We start from the raw sequence: 14,843 nt of genomic DNA, 5'->3' as shown, positions 1-14,843 counted from the left end.
ATGAAGGTTGCAGTCTGGTTGGGGTAAGTCAGTGCGAAATTATAGCAAGGTGAACTGGTCCTAGGAGAGAGGAAGGACAGTGAGCAGAGGGAGGTAGGGAGGGACTGGGTCACAGAACAGGGCCACGGATATACCACTACCACCACCTCCGCCACTGTGAGAAACTGGCCCTGAGAAGCTGCTAGGCAGCTGGCTTAGCCAACCCACAGTTAAAAACCACCCATTTCATCTTTGAGGGAGGAGACATTCCAGCAAGTTTGAAGGTAGAGATAGGGGAGGGTGAAGTGTTTTGCGTTTCTAAGCAGATCTCTTATCTCCCCTGGCTCTGTCTTTTTGTAACATGGGGTTAACTGTAGCATTGGTTTTTGCAGTGACTGTAGGTACAGCAAACTTGTGGAGGCTGGCTTTTGGCACAGCAGACAGCTGGAGGGTGGTATTTTTCTGATGGGGAGATGTTCTTAAGTTTTGTAATTTATGGTGTCTTTAAATATGGGATTTCGTTTACTGTTACCCTAATTACACCTCTGATGTATTTTATTTAGCTTAATGCTTTAATTTTCTGCTCATGCCCAGAGGTAATTTCTCAAAGGGTACCACTTAAAAAAAAATCTTAGGTAATGTTTCATCCTTCCTGCAGTTACCTGCAGCCTCTTGAAGGCAAGGAAATGGATTTTGAGGGCACAGACTTTCTTCTGGGCTCTTGTGATATAATTTTGGTTGTGTTTGTATCATCCAAGATCTTCACCACCTGTTTGCCAAGTATCATCCTAAACCATTTTGTTCTATAGGGACATGATACAAGCCACATGTCATTTTAAATATTCTAGTAGTCACATTAATAAAATTTTTAAAAGGTAAAATTAATTTGAATAATATATTTATTTAACCCAGCAGATCTAAAACATCACTTCAACATGCAGTTGATATGAAAATAATGAGCTATTTCACATTATTTTTTTCTAAACAAGTCTTTGGAACTTGGGATGTATCTTATAGCACACATCAGTTCAGACTAGCCACATTCCAAGTTGTCATTAGCCACATTTGCAGTGACACTGTATTGGACAGCAAAGTTCTGAACCTCTCAGAGGCTTGCAGAGGGCCCTGGAAAGAGCCCTTAGAGTGGGTAGGAGAGACATATCCTCATGATTTATAAGCTCTTAACAAAGCCACAGGTTTCCTCTTCTTAGAGAAACCTGATATGTAAAAAAAAAATTCATCTTGACAGGAAAGGTAAAGCAGGAAGTAATTATTCATGTTACAAAAGAATTAACCACAGGATCTTTTAAATAGCAAGCTCCCTTAGTGCACGGAAGAATATGACTCAATTTGCAAAATGTGATTGACACTTGACATTTTAGTAGCACCTTTGTTGGGCTGGGAATGGTCTATCATCATAAAATGCAACCTGAGCGGTCAGTTGATCAAGTCTTTATTGAGCACCTACTGCATGTCATGGATCCTTATAGGGGCCCCAGCAGAACTAAGGGTGATCCATACCCAGAAGGCATTCAGGGGCTCACGGGGAAGACAAGACACAGCTTGGGATTGCTTCAGTGGCAGGGGCCAGGGAGGTCTTGGGTCTAGAAGAGCTTAGAAGGTGATGTGGAGGCAGTCAGGGCCCAGCTGTGGCCAGAAGGCCAGGAGGCTGTACATGATTACTTAAGTTTAAAGAAAGGGCAATGGCCAGGGTGGTCGCTCACGCCTGTAATCCCAGCACTTTGGGAGGCCAAGACAGGCAGGAACATTTGAAGTCAGCCTGACCAACACAGTGAAATCCTGTCTCTACAAAAAATACAAAAATTAGCTGGGTGTGGTGGTATGAACCTGTAGTCCAAGCTACTTGGAAGGCTAAGGTGGGAGGAACACTTGAGCCTGGGAGACGGAGGTTGCAGTGAGCTGAGATGGTGCCACTGTACTCTAGCCTGGGCAACAGAGCCAGACCCTGTCTCAAAACAAAACATCTTTTTTTAGTATCTTCTTAATTATGTATAGATTGTATACATATATTACTGTACTAATTGAAGATCAAGAAAACCCCAGAGAAGCTCTTACACTGTTATTATTAGGCTTAACAAACTTTTGAAATACATACAATTGAGTATTATATGCCTTTAGACATTGGTGGAAAAATGAAGACATTTTCTTCATGATTCAGGTATATAGTTTTAAAATATCTTGCTAATCCTGATGGTTCCACACCAATGTCAAGGGTGGAAGGAAACCCATATTACAAATGATCTTGATAACTGAAAGTTTGGGGGCCATCTCCCCATAAGATCTGATGTGTCTTCCCCATGTGGCGGGCAAAGAGCTCCCAGCAGAAGCTGAAGTGACACCTCTATCATTTTTTCTTCCTTCCTTCTTTCCTTCCTTCCTTCCTTTTTTTTTTTTTTTTTTTTTTTGATAGAGTTTTGCTCTTTCACCCAGGCTGGAGTACAGTGGCACAATCTTGGCTCACCGTAACCTCCACCTTCTGGTTTCAAGCGATTCTCCTGCCTCAGCTTCCGGGGTAGCTAGGATTACAAGCACCCGCCACCAAGTCCGGCTAATTTTTGTATGTTAAGTAGAGATGGGGCTTCACCATGTTGGCTAGGCTGGTCTCAAACTCCTGACCTTGGCCTCCCAAAGTGCTGGGATTACAGGCATGAGCCATTGCGCCTGGCCAGCTCTACCATTTTCTTGGCACTTGGCCTCGTGTTGTCTACAGCTCCTACTTTCTTTACACAAATCTTTTCAAGCAGCTGACCCACTTTGTGAGGGTGATTTCAGCAAGAAGGGATCATAGCCATAAGGAGGCTTTCCCAGGAGGCACCAGAGAACTGCAGGGCACCCCATGGTGGGGCACAGTCAAACCATATCAGATGAGAATTATTAGCTTTGACATACAACTGAGACCTAGAGAAGTTAGCATCATACAGAATGCTGGTGCTTGCTCTGGTGGTACTCCTTGGTTCCACTGTCCCTCTGGCTGCTTCCTGCCCCTTGAAGGATCCCTGACTGTGTGTCCTGGAGGCTAGGTGAAGGAGCCTGTGCCATTCTGTCAATGGAACAATAGATAAGTTGAATTATTACTTTTTAAAAGTTAAAACAAAATGAATAGAATTGTAATTTTTTTCTCCCATCGTCTCAATGGATGCTTGAAGCAAACACATCCCACTGGAGAGCACTAGGTCAGAAAATAAGCTTAGCTTCTTTGCTGAGCTTTAGGCTCTTTAACTGGGAAGATAGGCATCAGAATGTTGGGAGGGTTAAGTGAGATAGTGTAGGAAAAAGTATCTGGCACATGAACAGTGGTTACTGTAATCTCAGTTTCTATAGCAAAGCTTTTTTGTTTGTTTTTGAGTCAGGGTCTCACTCTGTCACCCAGGCTGGAGTGCAGTGGTGCAGTCATGGCTCACTGCAGCCTCAAACTCCTGGGCTCAAGCCATCCTTCTGCCTTACCCTCCCCAGTTGCTGGGACTACAGGTGCGTGTCACCACGCCTGGCTAATTTTAAAATTTCTTTTGTAGAGATGGGGTCTTGCTATGTTGCCCAGACTGGGCTCGAACTGCTGGCCTCAAGTGATCCTCCCACCTTGGCCTCCCAAAGTGTTGGGATTACAGATGTGAGCTGGCAAAGGTTTAATAGATCACTATCTAGGCGATCTGAGGAAAGCTGTGTTTTAATTGACCTGTTTCAATTGTTATGATGGCTCATTTTAACTGCTGGGGTTAGGGGCGTAGCATGATACCATAAAGTTAGAGTGTTCATGCCTGCGTATTGTCAGGAACACAGAGAAATCTGCAAAGGTTGCCTTGTTCATGTTCTTCCACTCCTCCTTTCTGTTAATAAGTGATAAGAATGGTTCACAACGCAACTTCATCCTGGGCAGATTTATGCAGTAAAGTCAGCCAGCTAACTTTGGAATACAAAAATGATATAGGAAAGGAATTTCCACTTCGAGTTGCTTATGAACTGTCTGGTTTAGCAGATGTTATGAGTGGACAGACAGAGCACACCAACTTGGGTGGATAGGATGTTTGGAACCGGAAGTGCTTTGGGAATGTATCCCAAATGGATATGCAAAGCCCATGTGATGGGCACCCACTCACCTACCAGTGTTTTTCCTTGAAAACCTATCTCAGTTTATTGAAGTTTGTTGTTGTTGTTTTTAACTCATTTATACTTTTTGTCTCCTATTTAAGAAATCTTTGCCAAACCTAAGGTCATTAAGATTTTCTCCTATCCATTCTTTTTTTTTTTTTTTTTTTTTTTTTTTTTTTTTTTTTTTTTTTTTTTGAGACGGAGTCTCACGCTGTTGCCCAGGCTGGAGTGCAGTGGCGCGATCTCGGCTCACTGCAAGCTCCGCCTCCTGGGTTCACGCCATTCTCCTGCCTCAGCCTCCTGAGTAGCTGGGACTACAGGCGCCCGCCACCGCGCCCGGCTAATTTTTTGTATTTTTTTTTAGTAGAGACGGGGTTTCACTGTGGTCTCGATCTCCTGACCTTGTGATCCGCCCGCCTCGGCCTCCCAAAGTGCTGGGATTACAGGCTTGAGCCACCGCGCCCGGCCTCCTATCCATTCTTATAAATGGTTTTACAATTTTACCTCTTACACTTAGGTCTGTGATCTATTTTGAGTTAATTTTAGTATATGCATGCTTTACAGAGCTCATTTAACTTTCCCTCTTCCATTATTTTATCATAATTTCTGAATTGCTAATTCACCACTTGGGGTTTTATCTAATTTTTGCTATCCTTGTATTCATTCATTTGCCATTCATTCATTCATTCATTCATTCATTCATTGATATGGATCTGCAAATAAAAAAGGAAAAGGTGGCCGGGCACGGTGGCTCACGCCTGTAATCCCAGCACTTTGGGAGGCCGAGGCGGGCGGATCATCTGAGGTCAGGAGTTTGAGACCAGCCTAGCCAACATGGTGAAACCCCGTCCCTACTAAAAATACAAAAATTAGCTGGGTGGGGTGGCATGCATTCAAGGAGAATCACTCGAACGTGGGAGGCGGAAGTTGCGGTGATCTGAGATTGCACCACTACACTCCAGTCTGGGTGACAGAGTGAGACTCCATCTGAAAAAAAAGGGAAAAGGTTATGAAATTGGTTCATATTGAGGTGGTCATGAGGAGAAGCCCAGTTTAAATGAATTGCATAATTGATATATGGATAAGTTAACTAATTTTTGGATTGGTTATGCTGCTAATTTGCATTGGCACTTTGTCAATGAGAAGACCCACCTTTCTTACCTGTTGCCTTTGCTCGTTACTAAGTATGAGAGGTTGCCGTAGATCAGGAAAACAATGTAACATGGAATTGATGCGTAAGAGCTCATCTGTTGAGAGGGCAGTTGTGGTTTTGATGTAGGCAGTCTGAGACATTGGCTTGGCCAGCCGGGCCCTCTATACCAGCTGTCTTTACACGTGTTGTCACTGCAAGATGAGTGTTACCTCCGTAGGATGGTGTTATTAGTCTGTTCTCATGCTGCTAATAAAGACATACTCAAGATTGGGTAATTTATAAAGGAAAGAGGTTTAATTGACTCAGTTCAGTATGACTGGGGAGGCCTCAGGAAACTTACAATCATGACAGAAGGGAAAGCAAACACATCCTTCTTCACATGGTGGCAGGAAGGAGAAATGCCAAACAAAAGGGGGAAAAGCCCCTTATAAAACCATCAGATCTTGTGAGAACTCACTATCACAAGAACAGCATGAGGGTAACTGCCCTCATAGTTCAATTACCTCCCACCGGGTCCCTCCCACAACACTTGGGCATTATGGGAACTACAATTCAAGGTGAGATTTGGGTGGGGACACAGCCAAACCATATCAGATGGGGATTATTAGCTTTGACATTTTGTACAACTGAGACCCAGAGAGGTTAGCATCACATGGTATTGGCGGGGGATGGGAGAGCCAGAAGTTAAACTGACATCTGTTGTCTGTACACTGAGCTCAGGGAGACAATGCTGGACACCCTCTGGGTAGGGCAAATGTTGTTAGCTGGCTGTCATCATGCAGCTTCCCCTCTCAAGCGCCTGCTGGCCCCAAGACCTGTAGGCCACCCTGCCTGTGCCTGACCACGGACCAGCACTTTGTGGTTTCTGTGCTGTAGGCTTCAGGTTAACCAACATTGGGTTACTGTGTGTGGCCCTGTTATTTTGAATATTTGTAGAGGGGAAGTCCCTTTAATGTGACTTTACTGGCCTTCAAGGGATACTGGGCCTCAGCCTTCTCCAACATCTGACCTAAATTACTTTGTTTTCCCTGTTCCTTCCAGTGGAGGCCATAGTGGAGTTTGACTACCAGGCCCAGCACGACGATGAGCTGACGATCAGCGTGGGTGAAATCATCACCAACATCAGGAAGGAGGATGGAGGCTGGTGGGAGGGACAGATCAACGGCAGGAGAGGTTTGTTCCCTGACAACTTTGTAAGAGTGAGTACAAAGCAAAACCCTTTTCCTGTCTCCTGTGTGGGCTCTGCTGACCAAAGGCTATGGGGGCGCTTGAGGATGAATTGTATGAACTCTCTTAGGGGATGGCTTGAACTCCTTTGTGATATCAAGAGAAGCATGTATAGTTTTGCCCTTGGTGTCTGGGATACTTGTTTTGAAATTGCTTTTTTAAGGCTCAGGATGATCTCTTTCCACTGTGTATCACTTCCTAGAATATGCTAATGCTGGGCACAGTGGCTCACGCCTGTAATCCCAGTACTCAGGGAGGCTGAGGTGGGCAGATCACTTGAGATCAGGAGTTTGAGACCAGCCTGGCCAATATGGTGAAACCCCATCTCTACTAAAAAAAAATACAAAAATTAGCCAGGTGTGGTGGCATGTGCCTGTAGTCCCAGCTACTTGGGAGACTGAGGCAGAAGAATCGTTTGATCTCGGGAGGTGGAGGTTTCAGTGAGCCCACATTGTGCCACTGCACTCCACCCTGGGCAAGAGAGCGAGACTGTCTCAAAAAAAAAAAAAAAAAAGTAAAGCTTGTTAAATTGTTGTATGTACTTGTTTATTTGCTTTGGGAGTTTAAAATAATTTTACTTTTTTCTATTCCTTGCAAAATGGAGGTAAAACTCAGTTTTGACCACTTAAATGAAATAACAATTAAATGTAGAATTCAGCCAGACATGGTGGCTCATGCCTATAATCCCAGCACTTTGGGGGGTTGAGACAGGAGGGTCACTTGAGCCCAGGAGTTTGAGACCAACCTGGGCAATATAGGGAGACCCCTGTCTCTACAAAGATAAAATAAAAAAATTAGTCAGGCATGGTGGTTTGCACCTGTAGTCTCAGCTACTTGGGAGGCTGTGGTGGGAGGATCACTTGAGCCCGGGAGGTTGAGACTCCTGTGAGCCATGATCATGCCAGAGCACTCCCTGTCTCTAAATAAATAAACAAATAAATAAATGTAGAATCTAAATTATGGAATGCTTTTTTTTTTTTTTTTTTTTTTTGAGATGGAGTCTCGCTCTGTCGCCCAGGCTGGAGTGCAGTGGCATGATCTCCACTCACTGCAAGCTCCGCCTCTCGGGTTCACGCCATTCTCCTGCCTCAGCCTCCCGTGTAGCTGGGACTACAGGCACCCGCCACCACACCCGGCTAATTTTTTGTATTTTTAGTAGAGACAGGGTGGTCTCAATCTCCTGACCTCGTGATCCGCCAGTCTCAGCCTCCCAAAGTGCTGGGATTACAGGCGTGAGCCACAGCGCCCGGCCTATGAAATGCTTTAAGTGAATGAATGAATATAGAATTCAAATTATGCAATGTTTTCCACCTTTGTATTCATATTGCCTTTTTTCTTTTTTTTTTTTTTGAGACAGAGTCTTGCTCTGTTGCCCAGGTTGGAGTGCAGTGGCATGATCTTGATCTCAGCTCACTGCAACCTCCACCTCCCAGGTTCAAATGATTCTCGTGCCTCAGCCTCCCGAGTAGCTGGGATTACAGGCACGTGCCACCATGCCTGACTAATTTTTGTATTTTTTTTTTAGTAGAGATGGGGTTTCACCATATTGGCCAGGCTAGTCTCAAACTCCTGACCTCAAGTGATCTGCCCACTGCAGCCTCTCAAAGTGCTGGGATTACAGGTGTGAGCTACCACGCCCGGCTCATATTGCCTTTTTGATAGGAGCAATATCATTTTACCTTACCCTTTTATGTCCATGAAGCATTGAACAAAACTTACTTCTTCAGTAATGTTTTGAAAATTATGCCTTTTGGAGAAGTCATTTACAGGTTAATTATAAAAATGTAATTCATTCATATTAATAAATTACCACACAGTTGTAAGTAATACTTTGAATTGTTGGGTAGAAAAGAATCACCTGGAGGCTGTTCCTCATGGGGAGTATTAACTAGGTCTAAAAGTCCCCATGCCATAAACTTTCTATCTCATACTGAAGAAGAATGGATTGTTCTCAGAAGAATGGATTGTCCTCAGTAGGAAGACCTGCATGCAGAAGTCCTCAGGTCCCCTGCTGTAGTCTCCGTGTTACCAGATAATACTTAAGAGGACTGTGCCTTGGATACAGGGAGGCAGGTAGTATGGGGAACCTTGGGCCCACAGAAGCAGGTGACCCCCACCAAAGGAGCCCTGAGGGCTGGGTGGAAGGGGTTTTTTTAATGACAAGGGGTTGTTGATGAAAAATGTGTGATGTACACTGGACTTCCAATCACTATCCTTTCAGAGTCTAAAATGAATAGAAACCTGTTTAAATCTTTCTTTAGGATCTTGTCTCAGGGTGATCCCGCTAGCATTTCTGTTTTCTTTTCTCTTTGGTGTGAAAAGGCTGGGGAGAGTTTTGTAGGGAACATGCTACTAAACATTGCTTTCTGGAGTTGTAGGAATATAGGCTTTCCCTGCACTGGACTACACTTGAATCCAGCCTCTCTCTCCCATTTTAAGAGTGGGAAAGTGCTGCATCTGGGCCACCACAGATCGACTCTGTGGAGGTGTGAATGGGAGTTCTTTTGCATATCCAAACAAAGACCCCAGTTTTAGGAAAGGAGCATCCCTGAAGTTGAGCTGCATTCTAGTGTGGAAAGAGGGTTTTTCCAGATAAAAGGGGCAGTTGTTAGAGTGAAGATGAAGGAGGAAGGAATGACAGAGGGGGACTTTGGGAAAGAGAGAAGACCCTGGGAAGGAGGGAAGACTGTGGGAAGGATAGCAAGATTGTGAGAAAGTGAGCAGGACTGTGGGGAAGAGAGAGGAGGGCCCTGGGAAGGAAGGAGGACTGTGGGAAGGTGAGGCGGACGGTGGGAAAGAGGGAGGAGGACCCTAGGAAGGAAGGAGGACTGTGGGAAGGGGAGAAGGATCATGGGAAAGAGAGAGGAGGACCCTGGGAAGGAAGGAGTACTTTGGGAAGGCGAGGAGGACTGTGGGAAAGAGGGTGTAGGACCCTGGGAAGGAAGGAGGACTGTGGGAAGGGGTGGAAGACTGTGGGAAAGACAGAGGAGGACCCTGGGAAGGAAGGAGGACTGTGGGAAGGGGAGAAAGACCATGGGAAAGAGATAGGAGGACCCTGGGAAGGAAGGAAGAATGTGTGAAGGCAAGGAGGACTGTGGGAAAGAGGGAGGAGGGCCCTGGGAAGGATGGAGGACTGTGGGAAGGAGAGGAGGACCGTGGGAAGGAGAGGAGGACCATGGGAAAGAGAGAGGAGGAGCCTGGGAAGGAGAAGGGACTGCAGCATCAGCTCCAGTTTTGAGGGTAGGTAGTATTTTGAACACCTTTATGTGTCTTATTGGCCTAGTGTCACCTCATTTTAAACCATGAATCTACAGATTCAGAAAACTGAGTTGGAAGGCACTGAGAAAGCCTATGGAATTTGCTCATAGCATAGGGCTGGCATGCTGTCAGTGACTGTGGAGGGAACCAGGGCAGGGAAATGCAGTGCAGGAACTGCCCACGCGAGAGCTGGAACCTGACCCTCCCCCTGCTCAGAGAGGACTCCTTGCTGTGAAATGGAGGTGATGTCTTGACCAGAAGGTCTCGCCATTGCCCCGTCTGCTCTGCTTTGGGCTAGGCCAGTGTGGGCATGGCAGCAGGCTCCTGTCCTGTGGCTTCCCATGGGCTTTGGCTCAAGGGAAGCCCTGGTGGGAGATGGCAGGGAGGGAGGGAGGCGAGTGAGATTGGGAGGCGGGGGAAGGCGGTTATCCCACCAGCTCCCTGCTCATGTGGATTTTGGGCTGGCCCTGTCCCTCACGGGATGGGTGGCTGCTCCAATCAAGCTCACCTTCCTCCTTACCCATCTCTCCTCTTTCCTTCAGGTCTGGGGGCTCCCTTGTTTCAAGTCCCGGGCTACCACCTTGGGCTTTCTTTATACCTCACCCACCCTGTGAAAGTCTATTAATCCTACCCGAGATTACCCTAATTCGAGTGGGCCATCTGTTTCCTTTTGAGAACCCGACTACCTCATCGGCCTGTTCAGAGGATTAAACCAGAGAATGCTGGAAATTGTTTAGCACAGTGGCCAGCCCCCCAGTGAGTGTGCCGCAGTGCTGGTCACTGGGTGAGGGAATGGGTCCTCTCCTCTGGGCCTGAATTGCCCTGTACTCACCTGCTCAGGTGTCCTCTAGTTTCAGCTGGAGCACTTCAAGGGAGGGGAAGTCATGCTCTTGAGAGATGCTTGTTCTACCTAGGGCAGAAAGGATGTAGCAGGAGTGGCTGGGGCTGCACTACTTGTAGCTGTCACATTTGGCAGAAAAAGAAACTTCTATTCTTTCAGATGGCTGAGTCTATTTTCAAGTCTTCACCCACTGGAAATGTTTTAGGCCTATTATTGAAAATTCAGTAGGTGGATGCAGTGGAGTTTAACAATAACCAGGACTCTGTAGAGAATTCTAAAAGCTGAAAAAGCATCTTTAGGTAATAATTATCATATTGGCATAGGTGTGCACTTTTGAAAGTAGCTTTATGCATGTCCTATTTGATGTAAGAATAATGTGTCCCCAGATTGAATTGGGTAATCTTGTGGAATCTCATTTATTTATTTGAGATGGAGTTTCACTCTTGTTGTCTAGGCTGGAGTACAATGGTGCAATCTCAGCTCACCGCAGCCTCCGCCTCCCAGGTTCAAGTGATTTTCCTGCCTCAGCCTCCCGAGTAGCTGGGATTACAGGCATGCACCACCATGCCTGGCTAATTTTGTATTTTTAGTAGAGACAGGGTTTCTCCTTGTTGGTCAGGCTGGTCTCAAACTCCATGCCTCAGGTGATCTGCCTGCCTCAGCCTCCCAAAGTGCTGGGATTACAGGCGTGAGCCACCACGCCCGGTCAGGAATCCCGTTTTTATACCCACATGCCTTTCTGTCCATGTTACCACTGTCAGAGAGCCTACCTTAAGCATTTTCTTTTTTTTTTTTTTTGAGATGGGTTGTACTCTGTTGCCCAGGCTGGAGTGTAGTGGCATGTTCACGTCTTAGTGCAGTGTCGATCTAGACTCCAGTGATACTCCCACCGCAGCCTCCTCACTAGCTGGGACTATAGGCGCACACCACCACACCTGGCTAATTTTTGTGTTTTTAGTAGAGATGGGGTTTTGTCATATTGCCCAGGCTGGTCTTGAACTTCTGGCCTCAAGTGATCCTCCCTCCTCGGCCTCCCAGAATACTGGGATTACAGACATGAGCCACCATGCCCAGCCAAGCATTTTCTTGATTCATTTAGCAGATCCTTATTCAGTGTCCCATTTGAGCATGGTCCTCCAGAGTGTTGGGATTCCTATCCACCTTCATCTCAGTGCAGTCTCAGTCTCTCAAGAGAAAAATACCAGCCATTCCGCAGGTATACTGAGCACCAGGCCATCCCATTGTTAAGAAGATACGTGTGCTTTTTTTTATCATGCAGAAATGTACCCAGCTAGGCCACATGCCTTTTTAGGTTTATCTCTCTTTTATTTAATTTGTTCTTATTTTATTTATTGTAAATATGGAAGAAGAATCTTTTAAAATCTCCCTTATCTTTCTTTTCTCTCTCTCTCTCCCCACCCACATCTTTTTTTGAGACAGGGTCTCATTCTGTCACCCAAGCTGGAGTGCAATGGCGTGATCAGGGCTCACTGCAGCCTCAAACTCCTGGGCTCAAGCAATTCTCCCACCTCAGCCTCCTGAGTAGCTGAGACCACAGGTGTGAGCCACCACACCTGGCTAATTAAAAAATAAGTGTGTAGAGACAGGGTCTCACTATGTTGCCTAGGCTGGTGTTGAACTCCTGGGCTCAAGCAGTCCTCTCACTTTGGCCTCTTAAAGTGTTGGGATTATAGGCATGAGCCACTGTGCCTGGCCCCCACCCACTTATTTTGGAATATGTTTTTCTTTATCCCTCCCCTTTACAAAAGTATTCATTTTTAAGGTGAAATTTATGTAGAGTAAAATGCACATATCATATGTCTATGGCTTGATGATTTTTTCTTGTTTCTACGTAAGTGCGTACCTCTATAACTACCACCCAGATCAATACTATTTCTATCCCTCTAGAAAGTTCCACCATGCCTGTAAAAGGGAAGGGGGAAATGTCAGAGGCGTTGGAACCAGAGCAACTGCATCTTGAATAGGGGTTAGGTAAAACAAGGCTGAGACCTACTGGGCTGCATTCCTAGATGGTTAGGCATTCTAAGTCACAGGATGAGATAGGAGGTCAGCACGAGATACAGATCATAAAGACCTTGCTGATAGAACAGGTTGCAGTAAAGAAGCTGGTTAAAACACACCCAAAACAAGATGGCGACGAGAGTGACCTCTGGTCATCCTCACTGCTACACTCCCAATGGTGCCATGACAGTTTACAAATGCCATGGCAATGACAGGAAGTTACCCTATATGGTCTAAAAAGGTGGGGAACTCGCAGTTCCGGGAATTGCCCACCCCTTCCTTGGAAAGCTCATGAATAATCCACCCCTTGTTTAGCATATAATCCAGAAATAACCATAAAAATGGGCAACCAGCAGCTCTCAGGGCTGCTCTGCCTATGGAGTAGCCATTCTTTTATTCCTTTACTTCCTTCTTCTTTTTTTTTGGAGAGGGAATCTCGCTCTGTCACCAGGCTGGAGTGCAGTGGGGAGATCTCAGCTCATTACAACCTCTGCCTCCCCAGTTCAAGCGATTCTCTTGCTTCAGCCTCCTGAGTAGCTGGGACTACAGGTGTGTGCCACCATGCCCAGCTAATTTTGTATTTTTAGTGAAGACAGGGTTTCACCATGTTGGTCAGGATGTTCTCGATCTCTTGATCTTGTGATCCGCCTGCCTCAGCCTCCCAAATTGCTGGGATTACAGGCATGAGCCACTGCGCCCAGCCACTTTGCTTTCTTAATAAACTTGCTTTCATTAAAGAAAATAAAGAAAAGAAAAGAAAGTTCCATCAGGCCTTTTCCCAGTGATTCCCCTCCCCCAAGGGAATTGATCATCATCCATTAGTTTTGCCTGTACTAGAATTTTATATAAATGGAGTCATACAATATGTGTTCTTTTATATATGACTAGTGCACAACAAAATGTTTTTGCGTACATCGGTACTTTGTTCTTGCTGTATAGTATCCCATTATGATGAATATCCCATAATTTGTTTATCCAGTATTTTGTTGATGGATATTTGGGTTGTTTCCAGTTTGAGGATTTTATTGATAGAGGCTCTGAACATTCTTGCATGTTGTCTTATGGACATTAGCACTAATTGCTCTTACATATACACACATGTAAGAGTGGAATTGCTGCTGTCACTGACTTTCAACCTGTTGATTTTTCTCTGTGTAAAGCTGTGGCTTCCATTGGGTGAGGGGAGGAGGTGCCATACCTGTGCCTGGAGCCTCATTTGTACCACACTAGTCAATTTAGCTAATCAGCCTGAATCTTTTCATAATGTAGCCACCTATGAATATGACTGCTGAGGCATTCTGATGCACAGAACCCAATCTCCCAGTGCTGATTTGATTATTGGGCCCCAGGAACTGACAAAGACTGATTCTTAATTTTTTTTTTTCTTTTTAGACAGTCTTGCTCTGTCACCCTGGCTGGAGTGCAGGGGTGGGATCATAGCTCACTGTAGCTTCAAACTCCTGGGCTCAAGTGATCCTCATGCCACAGCCTCCCAAGTAGCTAGGACCACAGGTACATGCCACCTCACCCAGGTAATTTTTTTGTATTTTTTGCATAGACGGGGTTTCGCCATGTTGCCCAGGCTGGTCTGCAACTCCTGTGCTCAAGTGATCCTCCCGCCTCGGCTCCCAAAGTGCTGGGATTACAGGCATGGGCCACCGTGCCTGGGCGGGTCTTGCTATGTTGTTCAGGCTGGTCTTGAACTCCTGGGCTCAAGTGATCCTCCCGCCTTGGCCTGCCGAAGTGTTGGAACTGCAAATATGAGCCACTATGTCAGGCCTATTCTTATATTGTTAAAAACATACAAAGAGCATGTGTCAAAGTTTCATTGAACTTATTTAATGAGGGAACTAGCAGAATAGCAAAACCAACTCAGTGAGGATAGGAGGAACTCAGTGGAAAAAAAAAAACTCAGTGGAAAAAGGAATGTTCAAATAAGATTGCTAAGTTAGGTTCAAAACTGGTTCATGTCTTACAGAACAATAAAATCTTTACCTTTGGGGTTATCATCTCTACCAGAAAAGAAGAAAGAGAAAACAGCATGCCTTATCATTTTTCTACATTATCTTCTGACTTTTGTAGGATTGTAAAATATCCTAGTAGTGTTAGTTAAATCAAATTACATTTTCAGAGTCAGATGACCCTCCTGGCGGGGGATGGGGGGGAGTGCATATTAAAAATGCAATAGCAGGACATTAAAAGGTCACATGATCATCTTTTTTGCCTAGTTTCTAAGTTTTGGTTTTTTTTTTTTTT

The 14,843-nt window shown here is 45.3% G+C and overlaps 1 protein-coding gene across 18 annotated transcripts in view; it reads left to right on the top strand.

The window, feature by feature from the left end:
- SH3KBP1 (SH3 domain containing kinase binding protein 1) overlaps positions 1 to 14,843 on the top strand; it is a 361,548-nt gene that overhangs the window by 46,846 nt on the left and 299,859 nt on the right. For 6 of the 18 annotated variants that reach the window (XM_074028997.1, XM_074028992.1, XM_074028995.1 and 3 more), the window contains exon 2: positions 6,281 to 6,412. In XM_074028997.1, the coding sequence (XP_073885098.1) occupies positions 6,374 to 6,412 (39 nt within the window). In that variant the 5' untranslated portion in view covers positions 6,281 to 6,373. Of the gene's footprint in view, positions 1 to 6,280; positions 6,439 to 9,648; positions 9,707 to 14,843 lie in introns of those variants that run through there. The other 12 variants (XM_045383606.3, XM_005593124.5, XM_045383604.3 and 9 more) reach the window with 2 other exon arrangements.

The sequence above is a fragment of the Macaca fascicularis genome, chromosome X (assembly GCF_037993035.2).
Source record: "Macaca fascicularis isolate 582-1 chromosome X, T2T-MFA8v1.1".
Taxonomy (NCBI): Eukaryota; Metazoa; Chordata; class Mammalia; order Primates; family Cercopithecidae; genus Macaca; species Macaca fascicularis.
The sequence above is the reverse complement of the archived record's forward strand: the minus strand, read 5'-3'. Positions and strand labels throughout refer to the sequence as shown.